The sequence below is a fragment of the Narcine bancroftii genome, chromosome 3 (genome assembly GCF_036971445.1).
Source record: "Narcine bancroftii isolate sNarBan1 chromosome 3, sNarBan1.hap1, whole genome shotgun sequence".
In the NCBI taxonomy this organism is placed as follows: Eukaryota; Metazoa; Chordata; class Chondrichthyes; order Torpediniformes; family Narcinidae; genus Narcine; species Narcine bancroftii.
Window position 1 is genome coordinate 90,576,625 of NC_091471.1, and position 18,244 is coordinate 90,594,868.

General features: G+C 41.8%; 1 protein-coding gene across 3 annotated transcripts in view; it reads right to left on the bottom strand.

The window, feature by feature from the left end:
* The window catches only part of fat1a (FAT atypical cadherin 1a), a 256,473-nt gene that overhangs the window by 38,696 nt on the left and 199,533 nt on the right, over positions 1 to 18,244 (bottom strand). Inside the window, exon 27 of one of the 3 annotated variants that reach the window (XM_069924529.1) lies at positions 5,283 to 5,670. The exons of the other annotated variants lie outside the window; for them this stretch is intronic. Coding sequence (XP_069780630.1) covers positions 5,627 to 5,670 — 44 coding nt within the window. The 3' untranslated portion in view covers positions 5,283 to 5,626. Of the gene's footprint in view, positions 1 to 5,282; positions 5,671 to 18,244 lie in introns of those variants that run through there. 3 annotated transcript variants of the gene reach the window in all.

Sequence of the window (18,244 nt, forward strand, 5' to 3'; positions counted from 1 at the left end):
AGGATGAGAAAGGAAAACTGGTAGCAAAAAATGAGGAAATAGCCGAGGCATTAAACAAATATTTTGTGTCAGTCTTCACGGTGGAAGACACATCGAGCATGCCCAAGAGCGGAGTTAAGGATGTGAATGTTGGGGAGAAACTAATGAATGAAAGCCAGACAAATCACCTGGTCCTGATGATATGCATCCAAGGGTTCTGAAGGAAATGGCAGAAGTTATAGTTGATGCATTTGTGGTCATATACCAAAATTCTTTGGATTCTGGGCAGGTCCCAGCAGACTGGAAGACAGCAAATCTCACGCCACTTTTTAAGAAGGGATGTAGGCAGAAGACTGGAAATTATCAGCCAATTAGCTTGATGCCTGTAGTTGGAAAAATGCTTGAAGCCGTCATTAAAGATGAAATAATGAAACTTTTGAAATGTAAGGGTTCAATCAGGCAGACCCAGCATGGTTTTAGAAAGGGAAGATCTTGTTTGACAAACTTGTTAGGATTCTTTCAGGATATAATGGGTGCAGTGGATAGAGGGGAACAGGTTGATGATGTATATTTGGATATCCAGAAAGCGTTTGATAAGGTACCGCACAAGAGACATATCAGTAAGTTACAGGAAAGTGGAGTCCGGTGAAGTATATTGGCCTGGATTGAAAACTGGTTGTCTGACAGGAGGCAGAGACTCAGGATAAGTGGGAGTTTTTCAGGTTGGAAGAAAGTGGTAAGTGGGGTGCCGCAGGGGTCAGTGTTAGGCCCACAACTGTTCATCATTTACATCGATGACTTGGAGGAGGGGACAAAATGTAGTGTAGCCAAGTTTGCGGATGACACCAAATTGAGTGGAAGAGCAAATTGTAATGAGGATGTGGAGAGTCTGCAGAGGGATATAGTTAAGCTGGATGAGTGGGCAAAGGTCTGGCAGATGGAGTACAATGTTAGTAAGTGTGAGGTTATCCATTTTGGCAAGAAAAATAAAAGAGCTGAATATTATTTAAAGGGTGAAAAACTACAGCATGCTGTTGTGCAGAGGGACTTGGGAGTGCTTGTGCATGAATCGCAAAAAATTAGGTTGCAGGTGCAGCAGGTTATTAAGAAGGCAAATGGAATGTTGGCCTTCATCGCTAGAGAAATTGAATTCAGGAGTAGGGAGGTAATGTTGCAACTGTATAAGGTACTGATGAGACCGCACCTGGAGTACTGTGTCCAGTTCTGGTCTCCATATTTGAGCAAGGATATACTGGCTTTGGAGACGTCCAGAGGAGGTTTACTAGGTTGATCCCTGGGATGAAGGGGTTGACTTATGATGAAAGATTAAATCAACTCGGATTGTATTCGCTCGAATTCAGAAGAATGAGAGGAGATCTTATAGAAACATATAGGATTATGAAGGGTATGGATAGGATAGATGTAGGAAGGTTTTTTGAGCTGGCCGGGGAAACTAAAACGAGAGGACAGTTCAAGATTCGGGGGGGGGGTGGGGTGGGGGTAGATTTAGGACAGAGATGAGGAAAAATAGTTTTTTCTAGAGAGTAGTGAATGTTTGGAATTCTCTAACCAGGGAAGTGGTTGAGGCTGCCTCATTAAACATATTTAAAATTCGGTTAGATAAATTTTTACATGATAGAGGAATTAGGGGATATGTGGAGAAGGCAGGTGGGTGGAGTTAGGTCATAAATTAGATCAGCCATGATCTTATTGAATTATGGAGCAGGCTTGATGGGCCATTTTTGGCCTACTCCTGTTCCTACTTCCTATGTTCCTATGTTCCTAAACCTCTCCCAGGAACCTTTGGGTAAAAACTGTCCTGGCTGCTGCCTGGTATTGGCAGGTGGCAATTTTCCGGAACTTTCACAAGCAGCAGATTAGTTGTGCATTCAGTTACTACCATGGCTGCCTTTAAACCCATGGGGCCTCCGTTTCTGGTCATGTCCCTCAGCAGTTATTATTGAGAATCTCTAACTGTTGCACTTATGATCATATAGTAGTGACTGTTCCACTCTTTGTTTGCATTTAAGAAAATGCTCTGGTTCTTCAAGTCACAATGAAATTCAATCAATTGCTAACGCTATTTCCAATATGCCCCTGGTTATTCTGCATGCTATTTTACAGAAAACATGTTGAATGTTATTTCATTTCAGGTATTTGAAATGTTTTTCTGTCTATTCACACTGGAAAGTGCCCTGAAGTATATGAGGGATCTATTATTCAATGTCAGGCCTTGCTTTCCTTAATGGCATTTAAGGTGCTGATGCCAAAACTTAATTCAGGCAGAGATAATGGTCTTTCATTAGAATATCCTCATCAGTGTTATTTTTGTCTTTCTCCTCAACAATTAAAATTTCCTTATTTTCTTCCAAGCTGAAGTTGAACTTATAGTTGAACTTTCCTATCTCAGCAACTTTGCCTTGAATCAGGTAATTACCTCCCTGACAAGTTCTTACTCTAAAACTATCAGTTATCAGTAGGAAGCTTTCACTGGCTCAGATCTTTACCATCCAATTGATTCCTTCTGTCACCATCCATAATAAAAAAACTAATGATCTGGATCATGAAATATTTCACAAACTGAAGGGAGCAGAAGCAAACAAATAAGAAAACCAGAAAGCAAATTTCTACTTTCCACATCTTGCTTGTAACTTTTTATTACCCGTTACTGTATCTGAACATATCCGTTATTACCCAAACAATCTGTATCTGAATGTTAAATAAACAAAAGAGATGGCTGTCGACTTCAGGAGGGCCCGAGGAGGTCACGCTCCTCTGACCATTGACGGCTCCGCTGTTGAGGTTGTCAAGAGTATCAGTTCCTTAGAGTGCACCTGGTGAAGAATCTCTCCTGGACCCTTAACACCAGTTCCATAGCCAAGAAAGCCCAGAAGCGCCTCTACTTTCTGCGAAGGCTGATGAAAGCCCATCTCCCAACCTCCGTCCTCACTGACAAAAACCCAACACCCAACCCTAACCAATCAATTTTCCCTTGCAACTGCTGCAACCATGCCTGCCTGTCCTGCATCGGACTTGTCAGTCACCAACGAGCCTGCAGCAGATGTGGACATACCACTCCATAAATCTTCGTCCGCGAAGCCAAGCCAAAGAAAGAAAGAAGTATTGAGAGCATTCTGTACAACTGTATCACCACCTGGTTTGGAAGCTGGTCTACCTTAGACCACAAGATCCTGCAGAGGATAGTGAAGTCAGCGGAAAAGACCATTAGGGCTCTCTTTCTACCATGAAGGACATCTATTGCACTAGATGCAGGCAGAAAGCAATCAACATTATGTAAGACTCCACACATCCCACATGTAAATTGTTCTTCCTTCTGTCATCCAGCATTTTTCCCCTTATTTCCCCCAAGTCATCAGACTCCTGAACTCCCAGTACAGATGTCAATAGTGTACCATGGACTTTCAGTTATATATCTTAGTACCTTAATATTTTAATGTGTTAACTGCTTTCCTAACTTGTATCTCTGTAAATATGCTCCTTAGTCCTAGAGAAACACTATCACGTTCTACCATACTCGTATTGTATGAATGATAAATAAAATTGATTTGACTTGAGTAATGAAATGTTGCTCAATGAGGAATATAACCCAATTCCACGGGAAAATATTCATTGTTGAATATTTTAGGCGATGATTATAAAGAAATGCAGAAGTCACTAAAATTATGACAAAAGTCACAAAGAAACATGGATTGAAGTGAGAGATTTTTCACAACAATGGAATTAAATTGTTTCAGTACCACAGGATGACAGCTTTTACTACGTTCCAACCTTCTTCAAAGGAATAACCTGAGGGTTATGAAAGAAAGGCAACACAGACAACTGGCCCAACACTAGATTTAGACGTGCCCCATAAGACAATATTTCTTGCAATCTTTATGCCTCCATCATCAAATCAAAGATTACTGCCAGTGTCTGAAGGATAACTAGGTTAAATTTATTTCATGGCCAATAATTTTTGGGTAAGCATGATGGATAGGTTAAATGACTTCAAAATCAATAAATAATTCCCAATGTGGAGGGACATTGAGGAGATAATCTGTAGGTACTGACAATAATTAGATTTCAAGATTCCTTTTTAGTTATGCACACAAATTTGTTTTCCTTTGTTTGTTATGTAAGACACACAAAGAGGTGCCATGAGACCAAGTAAGATGAGGAAAAGACAATCCCTTCAGAGACAGATTATTCATGGATCCTGTGACCTCCTTCGATGCCGCCACCTCCTGCGCTCCTGTAGCCACGTGATCTCTTGGCCAGTGCAGTTGTACTCCGGAGCTCAAAGCATCTGAGTCACACCTCTTCGGCCTCATGTTCTGAACTCCTGAAGCCACCCGAGACCCTTCAGGAGCCCTGCTCACTATTAGCACTTGCAAATCCCAGTCCTAAAGCCTGGTTCCCAGAAGCCAGTTGTCAGCAGCAAAGACCTCCTTGCACAGTATTCTACATGCCTTCTTCATCACCTGTGTTGACATCTTCAGGGATATTTGAATTGCTACTCCAAGTTTCTTTTATTTTTCAATATTCGCTAGGTCCTTCCATTCATGAACTATGCCCCACCCTAATTAGTATTCCCTCCCCCTCAAAGGAGCATTACATTAAAAAAAAAATCAGGGTTAAATTCCATTTGCCAATGGAAATTTCCTATTTCTGACTCATTATATTAAATAAAATTCCATAATATGAAAAATAAACCACCAACCTAACAAATGGCAGTCAGCAGTGAAATATTTTCAAACCTGTTGTTAATAGTTATATCTGGAAACTCATTCTCAGCTTAAAAAATAGTCCAGTTAAGAAATATTTTTTTAATATAAAAAGAGATACAGCATGGCAACAGGTCCTTTCAGCCCATGAGGCTGTGCTGCCCATTTGCACCAGGTAGCCATACCAACCCGCACGTCTTTGGAAATTGGAAGGAAACTGGAGCACCAGAAGGAAGCCCATGCAGACACAAGGAGGACGTTGAAACTCCTTACAAGAAAGACAGTGGCAAATTTGAACTAGGGCCACTGGTGCTTTGCGCTAACCATGCCACCATAAACTTACAGATATCGTACGTAGATAATTTTCAAAAATCATTTCAGAAACAATATAATTCTGCAATGGAATAGTGGACATAATGTAATCATTTTGAATTGATAATCATGTTGTTATTTTGTGAATTAAATTTGTCATCCACTTTAGACACCAGATGGAGCTCTTGCACAGGTGATCCACACCCCCCCCCCCCCCCCCCCCCCCCACCTTCTCATTGTAAAGTTAAATCAACATAATTTCTCCATTCTCTCATGGTCCCCAAAATCTTTGCTATTTCCTTCATCCCTGTTTGCCCTGTTTGTTGAACAATATTTCCTCCTCTCAATTCCTTGTACTGACTTGGAGCCATCAATTTTATCCCAAAATTCAAGTGCTAAGTAGTATAAATTTCTGCGATTTTTATGTTAAAAATCAAAGAAAAAATGTCTTAATTGAGATCATGAATGCTGATAAATGACATTTCACAGTGTAGTTTAGACTGCTTGGAGACTGGATTGATTTGAGTAAGTGCTATTCAAAGGGTAATGCAAGACAGATGGTCAGAAGATGAAAAATGCTTAAAAACTGCTGCCCTGCAGTCTCCATGTCTTTAAAACAAAGATGTCCACATTCTTCGGTAATCCTTTCCCCAATCTAAAGGAAACAAGGAACATGTTGGAAATGGACAAAGCAGTCAAAACAGTCATGAGCAAAATAGGTTGCTAATCTATTGTAGAGTCCCTATAAATTTCTCTCCTATTGAGTTCTTAACTAATTTGCTATTGACAATTCTCCACTGCCCAATTTCACTACAGCCAACAAATTTCAACCCATCAATTCAGAAGAGGTTGAGGGATGCATTTGTTTTCCATTCCAATCTATTCCCTCACTGATTTTGTACCCCCATATGCTATTTGAAAGTTAATTCCACAAATTGATCTGTTTGAGGATTTTTTTTGGATATTGTTCCTAAAAGTTAAACATGAGCAATTCTTGTCTATTTCTGTTAATATGAAGTAATTAATTTAAATGGGTCTTAGTCATTATGTGTCCTAAAAAGGTCTCCCATTCACCAGCATATCAATCCACAGGCTCACATTACAGCATTGTTATCCAGAGATCCCGAATTATTTTTCCTTTCAGCAGTTTGGGGATTTCTGTACTACATTATTCTCCCAGACAAACTAGTTTAGCACAGTCCGAAACTTAATCTGGGTGCAGCCTTGTGAATCAATAAATGAGGAAAAAAACCTTTGCAGGTAACCTTGCATTAATAGCAATCACAAATGAAACAGTCAGTTCCTTTAAGATAAGGTGGCTTGCTCTCTCCTTTAACCTAGATAATACCGCAAATGTGTTTATTCTGGGTAAATCTGAGACAGCAATTCTCTTCCTGGTGATGAACCAACCCTTGCATTGGAATTAAAATCTGGAAAATTACCATTATGGTCACACACACAACCAACATTGAATTTGTAACCATTTTAAACTTTGGACTGAATCTCTGGATCAAAATCCTGGCCTGAAAAAGATGGTAATTCCTATGTGGACAGTGGTGCAATTTGCTCACTTATGCATTTTAAAATCAGTCCTTCATCACTTCACAAACTTTGAATCCATCAAGGGAGGATTAAACATTAATGTTTGGTGTAATAGACAAGAGTTTACCATTGAATCATGACTGAATCAGAATCAGAATTTATTGTCATGAACAAATTAAATTTGGTGTTTTGCGGCAGCATCATATTATGAAACCATCACAACAATAATTAAAAAAATAGTAGTGTGTGAAAAGTAAGGCAGTGTCTTTGGATCAATGATTATTCAGGAATCTGATGACAGCAGAGATAAAGCTGACCTTGTGTAATTGAGTGATCGTCTTTAGGCTCCTGTACCTTTTTCCCCAATGGTGGCAGAGTGAAGAGGGCGTGGTCTGGGTGGTGGGGGTCTTTGAGGACAGAGGCTGCTTTTTTTAAAAACACTGCCTCAGTAGATATCCTTGATGGAGTAAACTCTGGTGCCTGTGATGTCATAGGCCGAGTTAACAACCCTCAGGAGTTTTTCCTTGTCCTGATATTTGGCGCCTCCACACCAGGCAGTGATGTGACCAGCCAGAATGCTCTCCACGCTACACCTGTAGAAGTTTTGGAGAGTGATTGGTGACGTACCGAATCTCCTACAGCACCTCACAAAATATAGGGACTAGCGAGCCTTCCTCGTGTTTGCATCAACATGGAGGCTCCAGGAGATGTTGACACCCAGGAATTTAAAGTTCTTGATCCTCTCCACTACTGAGCCCTCAATGAGGACTGTGTCGTGTTCCCCTGACTCTCTCCTGAAGTCCACAATCATCTCCTTGATTTTGTTAATGCTGAGTGCAAAGTCGTTGTGACACCACACAAAGAGCTGCTCTACCTCCCTCCTATACGCTTCCTCATTGCCGTGATTCTACCAATAAGTTAGGTAAACCAGAGATCATTTAAGTGTTTCACAAACTGAGACCCTGCAGGGCTTAGGCACAGGTTCACGTGCCTAGAAGGGGTTTGGATGTCCATGTCCTACTTCTGCAAAAACAGAGTGCACAAGAGCTTGCACTTTTTGTCCGCCACTCACACCATGTCAAAAGCCTGCTATGAAAGGAAGTGAAAACACAATTTGGTAAAGCAGCTGCTCCCATGGTGCCCAAGGAGCCCCAGTAATTTTTGTAAATTATCCACATTTACTGGGCAATTACCTGCAGAATCCATTGAGTGCTTTTGTATCAGCCTGTCAGAAGCTGTGTTGGCTTGAAGACAGAAAATCAGAAAATTTAAAGAAATGATCATTGTCCGCCTCTTTTGGATGGTAATTAATTCCCTTGGTGTGAATTACCATTTGACAGCAGCTTATTGAGTATTCATTCAGCTGGAACACAGTCCTGCATGGAAGCTGAACCTGGAATTGATGGTTCCGGAAACCCTGATACACTGGTGGGAGACAGTTAAAGCAAACATCTATTTTAGTTGGGATGTTTAGAAAGTAAGAGTCTCAGAAAGAAGTGTGCAGAACTAGCCTGTTCTGCAGCTACAGGGGAGCTTCAGGAGCCAGGAAAGACAACAGAATGAGTGTTCACTTAGTGGAGCAGAACTTGGGCATGCTCACACTTCTTCCAAAAGACTCCCGGGAGAGAATACGATGACCAGGAGCCTAAAAGGAAAAGATAGTTCGATCACATCTTCACAGCCTGACATAAAAATCTCCAGTCCAACTATTCCAGGTCATACCATCTGAAGGGCCCAGACAACACCACTTTCCAGAAATTTGTTTTCTACCTCCGAGGTCTTAGAGATAAAATCTAGACTCTCCATTAATTCTAAAGTCTGCAGATGGTGTGATTGTAGAGATGCACCAAAGAAGAGGTACAAGGACTGCTTAAAGAAATCTCTTGGTGCCTGCCACATTGACCACCACCAGTGGGCTGATATCGCCTCAAACCGTGCTTCTTGGCGCCTCACACTTCGGCGGGCAGCAACCTCCTTTGAAGAAGACCGCAGAGCCCACCTCACTGACAAATGACAAAGGAGGAAAAACCCAACACCCAACCCCAACCCACCAATTTTCCCCTGCAACCGCTGCAACCATGTCTGCCTATCCCGCATCAGACTTGTCAGCCACAAACGAGCCTGCAGCTGACGTGGACATTACCCCTCCAATAATCTTCGTCCACGAAGCCAAGCCAAAGAAAAAAAAGTAAAAACACAGAAATGCTGGAGGATCTCAGCAGGTCTTGCTGTGTCCATAGAAGGTAAAGATATACAAGTGATGTTTCAGGCCTGAGCCCTTCCTTCAAGGTATGAAAAAAAGTTATAGGCAGCACCTTTTAATAACCAAAATAGCAGGGGGAGGACCAACAAACAAAAGGTGGCAATTGGATATAGAGAACAGTCAGGAAAAAAGGAATGGTGAGAATTGACAGGGGGAAGAAAAAGAGAGCTACAGGAAAGAAAACATGGGGGAGGGGGTGAAGTGGGGGGGGGGGGGGGCTAATGGAAACTGGAGAATTTGCCATCTGGTTGTAGGGTGCCCAGACAGATTATGAGGTGTTGTTCCTCCAGTTTGCTGGTGGTCAGTCAGGCAGTGTAAGAGACCATGGGCAGACAAGACTATTATAGTTGACAGAGCCGAGGTGCTCAACAAAGTGATCTCCCAGTCTGCACCCAGTCTCTATGATGTAGAAGGGATCACAATGGGAGTATTGGATGCAGTAGATGAAATATACAAATTCACAAGTGAGGTGTTGCTTCACTTGGAAGGACTATTTGGGGCCCCGAATGGAGGTGAAGAAGGGGTGGGGGCAAGTGGAACACCTCCTCCAGTCACTGGGATTATTGGCAATGGGGTGATTAGTGGGAAGGAGGAGTGGATGAGGGAGTCATGGAGGGAGTGACCTGTGAAAGGCGGAGAGGGAGCAGGGTGGATGTGTCTGGTGGTGGGATCACATTCTGGTGGCAGAAATGGTAGAGGATGTTATGTTGAATATAGAGGCTGGTAGGATGGTAGGTGAGGACAAAGGGAATCTTGTACTTGTTGCACATGAAGGTGGTGGCGGCCAGGGCAGATGTGCTGGTACTGGAGGGCATGCAGGTGAGGGCAGAGTTGATGCTGGTAGAGAACAAGCCATATTGTTTGAAGGACATCTCTGATGATCTGGCATGGAAAACCTCAACCTGGGAGTAGGTGCGATGGAGATGGAAGAATTGAGAGAAAGGAATGGACGTGGTGTGAAGTGATGTAGTCGAGGTAGCTGTGGGAATTGGTGGGTTTGTAAAAGATGTCTGTCAAGAATTTGTTTCCCAAGATGGAGACAGAGATTGTGAAAGGGGAGATGGACAAAGTGAATTTGAGGTCAGGGTGGAAGTTGGCAGCAAAGTGGATAAAGTCAACAAGCTCATCATGGATGCATGTGGCAGCACCAAAGTAGTTGTCGATGTAGCAGATGAAGAGTTGAGGGGCCTTGCCTGCATAGGCTTGTAGCATAGACTACCCCACATAGCTAACAAAAAAGGAGGTGCAGCTAGGGTCCATGTGGGTACCCATGGCTACCCCTTTGTCTTGGAGGAAGTGGATGAGTCTAAGGAGAAGTTATTGAGGATGAGAATAAGTTCTTCCAGCAAAAGGAGGGTGGCGGTGAGGGGTATTATTTGGGTCTGTTGTTGAGAAAGGAGCAAAGGGCTTTGAGGCCTTTGGTATGGGGGACGAAGGTGTATAGTGATTGGATGTCTAAGGTAAAGATTAGGTGGTTGAGTTAATGAAGCTACCTGCTTCAGAGACTAAGTTCTCAGCCTCAAAACATTGGTTACATTTTGCTTCTTGAAGATGATGCATGATCCACTCAGTTTCAGTACATTTATGGATTGAAGACTGGCAGTCTCTTTCATAATGAGACAATTCAATCAGGTCTACTTTGGGTTGGCAGGGAAATTAGGATTCACTAGGATAAAACCAGCACTGTTCTTTGCAGGGAAATCTCTTTGATTCCTTTGAACTACTAGGATACAATCTCATGTAAGAGGGGTGGATGCTCATTTAGTCTGGTTGGTCCTGGAGGTCTTCCATACAGTACTCTCAGCAATGGGATTTAAGAATGAAATCAGCAGATGGATATGATTGCTCCACGTAAACATCAGAAGCATAGTCCAAACCAATGGGTGATAAAGAGAAAGCTTCCCAATCAAATCTAGATCATAAATCTTGTTTACATTGTCGAGCCTTTTAACCATACTCATTGAATGCACAAGTTGGATCAGTAGTTCTCAACCTTTTTCTTTCCACTCACATGCCACTTTAAGTAATCCCTATGCCATCGGTGCTCTGTGATTGCTTAAGGTGGCATGTGAGTGGGAAGGTTGAGAATCACTGCTCTAGACTCAATTGTTATTTAAATATCTTGCTTGAGAAAAATTGTCATTGGCCCATTTCCTTTGGAGTTTTGAAACCGTGCACATAATGAGTCAATTAGGTATGATTAAAATTGGTTTTCAAACCTTTTTCTTTCAACCCAAATACCACCTTAAGCAATTTCTTACTCATCACAGAACATCTATGGCATAGGGAATACTTAAAAGTGGTATGTGAGTGGAAAGAAAAAGGTTGAGAACCACTGAATTAGTTGATCCCAATCAGTCAAGACACAAGGACCAGAGACTCCAATGCATGGACATTACCAACATTGGCATCCAGTCCTGAGTTCTGGTCAAGACTGAATTGAATCAAAAGGGAGGCCAAGTCAAGGATCTATCCAACACTTAGTTTCCTTCACCGTCAGGTGCGACTGGATGAAAATGCTGGGAATATTGTTTGGAAGAGCCAGGGCACGTACCAAGGACAGAAAGAAGGATATGATCAAAATAAAGTCTGGGAGCATTAGGTTGGCACATCATTACAACTGCTAGAAAGAGCAGATGAAAGACAACTTTTATCTTCTATCTCAGCATTCTTAGATGATGTTACAATCATTTTCTGGAAAATAAACTATTTTGTTTCAATGGTGATTCAATCTGCAGAGAGATGTTGGTACAAATCTCCTGAGAGGAGCAAAATGCATAATCAACATGGCCCTCACCCTGTTTACTCTGTAATCTGGCCACATTAACCTATGACTAGATCCTGGGTATGCAATATCAAATGTATGACATGCAGACTTATTTACACCAAGTGTTGTGAAGGATTGGTCTCACCATCTTACAAGGAAACATTACATTTAGTGGGATTGCATAGTCACTTGTAGAAACATTTGTGGATGAATTTTTTGGACTGTAAATCAGTCAATAAAATGGTGCACTCCATTGAATGGCCTTAAAAGTTTGCAGGAAAAGATGTTGGATCCTGTCAAATAGCTCCTGAGAAAACTGTCCTAGTCACTTGTCAGAATGCTACAGAACTTTTAAACAGGGATCAAGACATTGGGTGATGGTGAGAAAGTATCTCCAGGTCAGGTCTTTCATTTTAGGCTGAACAGGAAAGGGATACAGTGATCTTTGTTGAAGTTCATCCCATATAATGCTGCACAATGCCACAGTTGTTTTTAGGATGTTCCCAATAGGGCACAGAGAGATAATCTTCCAGCAACATTTGATGTTTATCAACTCAATGAAACACACTTTTCAGTCTGTCTGCGATCTGGGGGTCTCTCAATGGAAGGACCTGCCCATGACAATTTTGAACATGAGCACATTTCATGGTCTTGAATTACCTGCAGAGAGACAGTTTGAAACTTGGTCTTAGTCTTTGGCTTGGCTTCGCGGACGAAGATTTATGGAGGGGGTAAAAAGTCCACGTCAGCTGCAGGCTCGTTTGTGGCTGATAAGACCGATGCGGGACAGGCAGACACGGTTGCAGCGGCTGCAGGGGAAAATTGGTTGGTTGGGGTTGGGTGTTGGGTTTTTCCTCCTTTGCCTTTTGTCAGTGAGGTGGGCTCTGCGGTCTTCTTCAAAGGAGGTTGCTGCCCGCCAAACTGTGAGGCGCCAAGATGCACGGTTTGAGGCGTTATCAGCCCACTGGCGGTGGTCAATGTGGCAGGCACCAAGAGATTTCTTTAGGCAGTCCTTGTACCTTTTCTTTGGTGCACCTCTGTCACGGTGGCTAGTGGAGAGCTCGCCATATAACACGATCTTGGGAAGGCGATGGTCCTCCATTCTGGAGACGTGACCCATCCAGCGCAGTTGGATCTTCAGCAGCGTGGACTCGATGCTGTCGACCTTTGCCATCTCGAGTACTTCGACGTTAGGGATGAAAGCGCTCCAATGGATGTTGAGGATGGAGCGGAGACAACGCTGGTGGAAGCGTTCTAGGAGCCGTAGGTGGTGCCGGTAGAGGACCCATGATTCGGAGCCGAACAGGAGTGTGGGTATGACAACGGCTCTGTATACGCTTATCTTTGTGAGGTTTTTCAGTTGGTTGTTTTTCCAGACTCTTTTGTGTTGTCTTCCAAAGGCGCTATTTGCCTTGGCGAGTCTGTTGTCTACAGCCACTACAAAGGATCTGTGGGGATTGGCCATGGTTTACGGCATTCCCATTATTTCACACAGAAGGGCTGGAACTGATGGAATGATCTGTCATTCTTCATGGAATGAATGTAAAAGAAGAAGTCATGCTGATAACATCAATTTGAAAGCAAATGGAGGGGAGTGCCTTGTGTTGTGAATAGTGGCATATCTATTGTTTATTTGCAAATTTTATGAATAAATTACATTTTAGGGAAAATAAATTGTACTAATCCTGTGGGATATGCAGGACCAGAATACACAGTAGAGGAGGATCAATGGCAATGGTCAGTGGGTACATTTTAGTCTTCAGCCAAAAGGTTCAAAGCCAGTAAAAACACAAACCTCAGGACCATTAAACCCAAATGGGATCCCAGATGTATCATCAGGCAATGTTGGTAGGTTTCCCTCCAAATTTACTGATCACAATACAAAAGGAATTTGTGCCAATGCACACATGGCTCCAAGTCCATCAGATGAAAATTATTGAAAAAAATAAATATAGGACCAGACATCTTGGTCCACGTTGGTACCAATGACATAAGTGAGGAGGTCCTGAAGGGCGAATAATGGGAAATGGGAAGGAAGCTCAGAAGCATGACCTCCGGGGTGTTAAACCTCAGGATTACTGCCTGTGTCACATGCTAGTGAGGGCAAGAATAGTGAGATCAGGCAAATAAATGCATGGCTGTGAAGATGGTGTGGGTATAGTATCATTAGGATATTTTGGGAAGGTGCAACCTATACAAAAGGATGAGCTACACCTGAACCCAAAGGGAACCAATATTCTGGAGGTCAGGTTTAATACAGCTGTGGGGAGATGCACTGTGCATTGTGGAAGATCATGTGACTTCTCCATCTGGTTCCTGGTTGGAACATGAATTGTGGAGAGTCACATGATATCTCCATGTAGAACCTAGTTAGAAATTGCATCACCAAATCGAGGTTTGTCGCTGCCCATCCATTAGTCCATACCTGACATTGGCTCCTTTAATCAGCTTATTGTACTATAAAAGTCCACCACATGGAGTAGCTCTTTCTCTTTGGCTCTCCTGTCATGAGAGGAATCCTGCTCTACTCCAGGTCGTGAAGTGTACACAACACTAGGAGTTGTTGGTAAGGTGTGCACTACAAAGAGCTGTGCCCATGTTAGTCAAGGAACAGGGGTAGCATACTGTAATCCTTATTTGTTATGTCTGTACACAGTTACTTGCAACGGTAGTGTCAAGTCCAATGTGACTGATTACATTGCGTTTTGTGATTGAGAGCACTAGTATGTGTTTTCCCTTTTGCGATCCCCTTAATGCATTTTAATGATTCTTCCTGTGTTCAGCCTGTGTCCAGACTCTGCTCTTTGAACCCAGCAAACTTTCCCCTTCCCACACGAGGATTTAAACTAATTCGGCAGGGTGACGGGAAGCAGAGTACTAAGGCTAAAGAATATAGTGTGCAGCGAGGATGACAGGCAGATGACGAAACAAATTGTAGCCAGGGGGATGACAAAGCCACGGTGCATTCAAAAACTGGTCAGAAGGTATTATACTTAAATGCACGCATCATTTGTAGTTCATTGCAGTATAGTTACAGATCGGAGGGTACAATGTTGTGGCCAAAAGATGGTTTTCACTGGGAGCTGAATGTTTCAGATACACGGTGTGTTGAAACGATAGGCAGAGGGGCAGCGTGGCTCTACTGATCATTGGAAAGAAGTGACATAGGATCTGAATAGGTAGAATCCTTATGGGTTTAGTTAAGGAAATGGTAAAGGTAAAAGGACCCCAAAACCAGTTATATACAGGCCTCCAAACAGCAGGCCAGATGTGGACTACAAAATAAAACTGGAAATAGAAAAGGCATGTCAGAAGGACAGTATTACAATAATCATAGGGAATTTTAACATGAAAGTAGGTTGGGAAAGTTCAATCCCAGGAGGGAGAGTTTGTGGAATGCCTACAGCATGGCTCTTTAAAGCAGCTTGTTGATGAGCCCACCAGGGTGTTGGCTGTTTTGGATTGAGTGTTGTGTAATGAACCAGAGATGATTAGAGAATTAAAGGTAAAGGAACCCTTTGGAGACAGTGTTCACAATATGATCGAGTTCTCTGTGAAATTTGAAAAGGAAAGGCTGAAGGCCAATGTTGTCAGTATTTCAGTGGAGTGAAGGAAATGACAATCACATGAGTGAAGAATTGGTGAAAGTCAGTGGGAAAAAGCATAAAGGGGAAAACAGCAGATAAGCAATGGCTGGAGTTTCTGTGAGAAATGAGGAAAGTGCTGGACAGGCACATACAAAAAGACAGAAAATTGTGAATGATAAACTGAGTCAACTGTGGCTAACGAGGGAAGTTAAAGCCAAAATAAAAGCAAAAGAGAGGGCAAACAAGAAAGCAAAAATAAATGGGAAGATGGAGGACTGGGAAACTTGACAACTAAGAATGTCATGGGGGGGGGGGGGGGAAAGATGAATTGTGAAAGGTGTTTATCAAATAATAACAGAATACTAAAAGATTCTTTAAATATATAGAATTAAAGAGAGACAAAGGTAGACGTAGGACCAATAGAAAACAATGCTGGAGAAATTGTAATAGGAGTCGAGGAGATAGCAGAGGAAATGAATGAATATTTTGGATCAGTCTTCAGTGTGGAAGACATTCGTAGCATACTGGGCCCTCAAGGGTCTCTAGGAAGAGAAGTGCAGTCAAGATCACAAGAGAGAACATACTTGGGAGCTAAATGGTCTAAGGGTCAATAAATTTCCTGAACAAGATGGAATGCACCCTGCACTTCTGAAGGAGATAGCTGTAAAGATTATGGAGGCATTGGCAATGATCATCTGGAATCAATGGATTCTGGTATGGTTCCAGTGGATTGGAGGATCGCGAATGCCACTCTGCAGTTTAAGAAAGGTGTGGGGGGGGGGGCGGGTGTCAGCAGAAAGGAAATTATTGACCATTTAGGCTGTCAGTGGTTGATTCTCAAGGATGAGGTTACACATGACAAGATAGGCTCAAACAGTATGGATTCCTTAATGGAAAATATGGCCTGATAATTTTTTGACGAGATCACAAGGAGGATAGACAGGGGAGATGTAGTGGATGTTGGTATATTTGGATTTGGATTCAAAAGGCATTTGAAAAGGTACCATATACAAGCCTTCTAAACAAGATGAGAGCCCATGGAATTACAGGAAAGCTACTAGTATAGCTAGAGCATTGGCTGGTTGGCATGAAACAGAGTGGGAATAAAGGTTGGCTACCAATGATGTTCTATAGGGGTCAGTGTTGAGGTTGCTTATTTTTGCATATAAATGATTTGAATTATAGAATAGATGGCTTTGTAGCTAAATTTGCAGATAATACCAAAATAGGCAGAAAGGTTCCAGAAAGACTTGGGAAGATTAAGAGAATGAGCAAAGAGGTGGCAGATGAAATACAATGTTGGGAATTGTATGGTCATACACTTTGGTAGAAGAAATAGATAGGGAGAAAATCCAAAATTTGAAGGTGCAAAGGTACTTGGGATTCCTCGTACATGATACATTAAAGGTCAATTCCAGGTTGAGTAGGTGAAGAAGCTGAATGCAATACTGGCATTAATTTCTAGAGGAATAGCATACAAGAGCAGGGACGTAATGTTGAGACTCTATAGGGTACTGGTGACACCTCTCTTGGAGTACTGAGTAGTTATTTGAGAAAGGGTGTGCTGGCAATGGAAAGGGTTTAGAGAAACTTGACCAAAATGACACCAGGAATGAAATATGAGGAACTTTTGTTGGCTCTTGGATTGTTCTCATTGGAGTACAGAAGGATGAGGCACAACCTCAGAGACATTTCGAAGGGTAGATAAGTTTTCATGGTAGGGGAGTCTAGGACAAGAAGGCATAACTTCAGAGTCTGTGGTGGCTGTGGAAGCGAGGTCATTGGGTGTATTTAAGGCAGAGATCAACAGGTATTTGATTACTCGGGGCATCAACGTTTACGAGAAGGCGAGGGAATGGGGCTCAGTGGGAGAAGGGATTAGCTCATGAAAGAATGGCAGAGCAGACTTGATGGACCGATCAGCCTATTTCTGATTTTATAATTCATGTGATCTTTAAATAGAGCTAATCTAGCAAAGTATCAGTGATCAAGGAAGATTTGTCATCCCATCACAAAAGTGATATTTTAAGCAGCTGATGAATAAGGGAAAATTTGCAGGCCCTTGGTAGTTGCTAACATTGGGTGAAAATTCAGTCTCTGTTTGCAGCACCTACCACATTCAGTCTCATTCTCCAATTAACCTATGGGTCCATTTTCACTCCCCAGGTTCCATCAACGTCTCATGTTTTGAACATCTGACTTGCTGCTTATAAATAAATATTTGCATTTTAAAATGAATGGATGTAAACTATTGATTGCTGTATGATTTAAAGATCAGTTCGATCGATTTTTACAAAAAAAAAGGAATTAAGGGATATGAGGAAAAGGCAAGTAGGAGGAATTGAGGCAATGATCAGATCAGCCAGATCTTGTAGAATGGTGGAGCAGGCTCGATGGGCCGGATGGCCGACTCCGGCTCCTATCTATTATGTTAATTATGATTTTGCTATACATGCTAACAGCTTTCATAACATATCTTAGCATTTCATTACTATAACTGTTCATTTACTGTCTTCAATAAATCCTTGTTATAAATTGAATTATTTCTTCATAATGTTCCTTTATGCATTTCTAAATTTTGCTCTTCAAACAAATCCTTTGACCCAAAACATTTTTTCTTTTTATTAAAAAATGAACATAGATGCAAAATAAAGAGGAACCTAACTGAAAGTGACATAAAAATACATGTCTAACTTTAACATAAATTTACCACCTGGACTAGATCATAAAAATAACCCCCATTAATAACTTTGTTGAAATAAAATCAGAGAATTCAAATCACCAGTTTGTATTATCATTCTTTTCCAGAGGGAGGAAATGTGGGAGCTTTATATAGTTAAGGATACATTTTAGAAGATGCAACAAAATTGCACAAGTGCATGTGCTGAAACACTTTATTTGTTCAGGTAAAAAAAAACAGTTGAATCAGAGTTTTTGGATCAAACCAGGACCTTGGAGAATGTAAAGCATTAGAAACCACAAAATAAATGCAGTGAATCAACTTAAATCTGCAATTATAACCATTTGACAGTTTACAGCACAGAAACAGGCCATATCGGCCCTTCGAGTC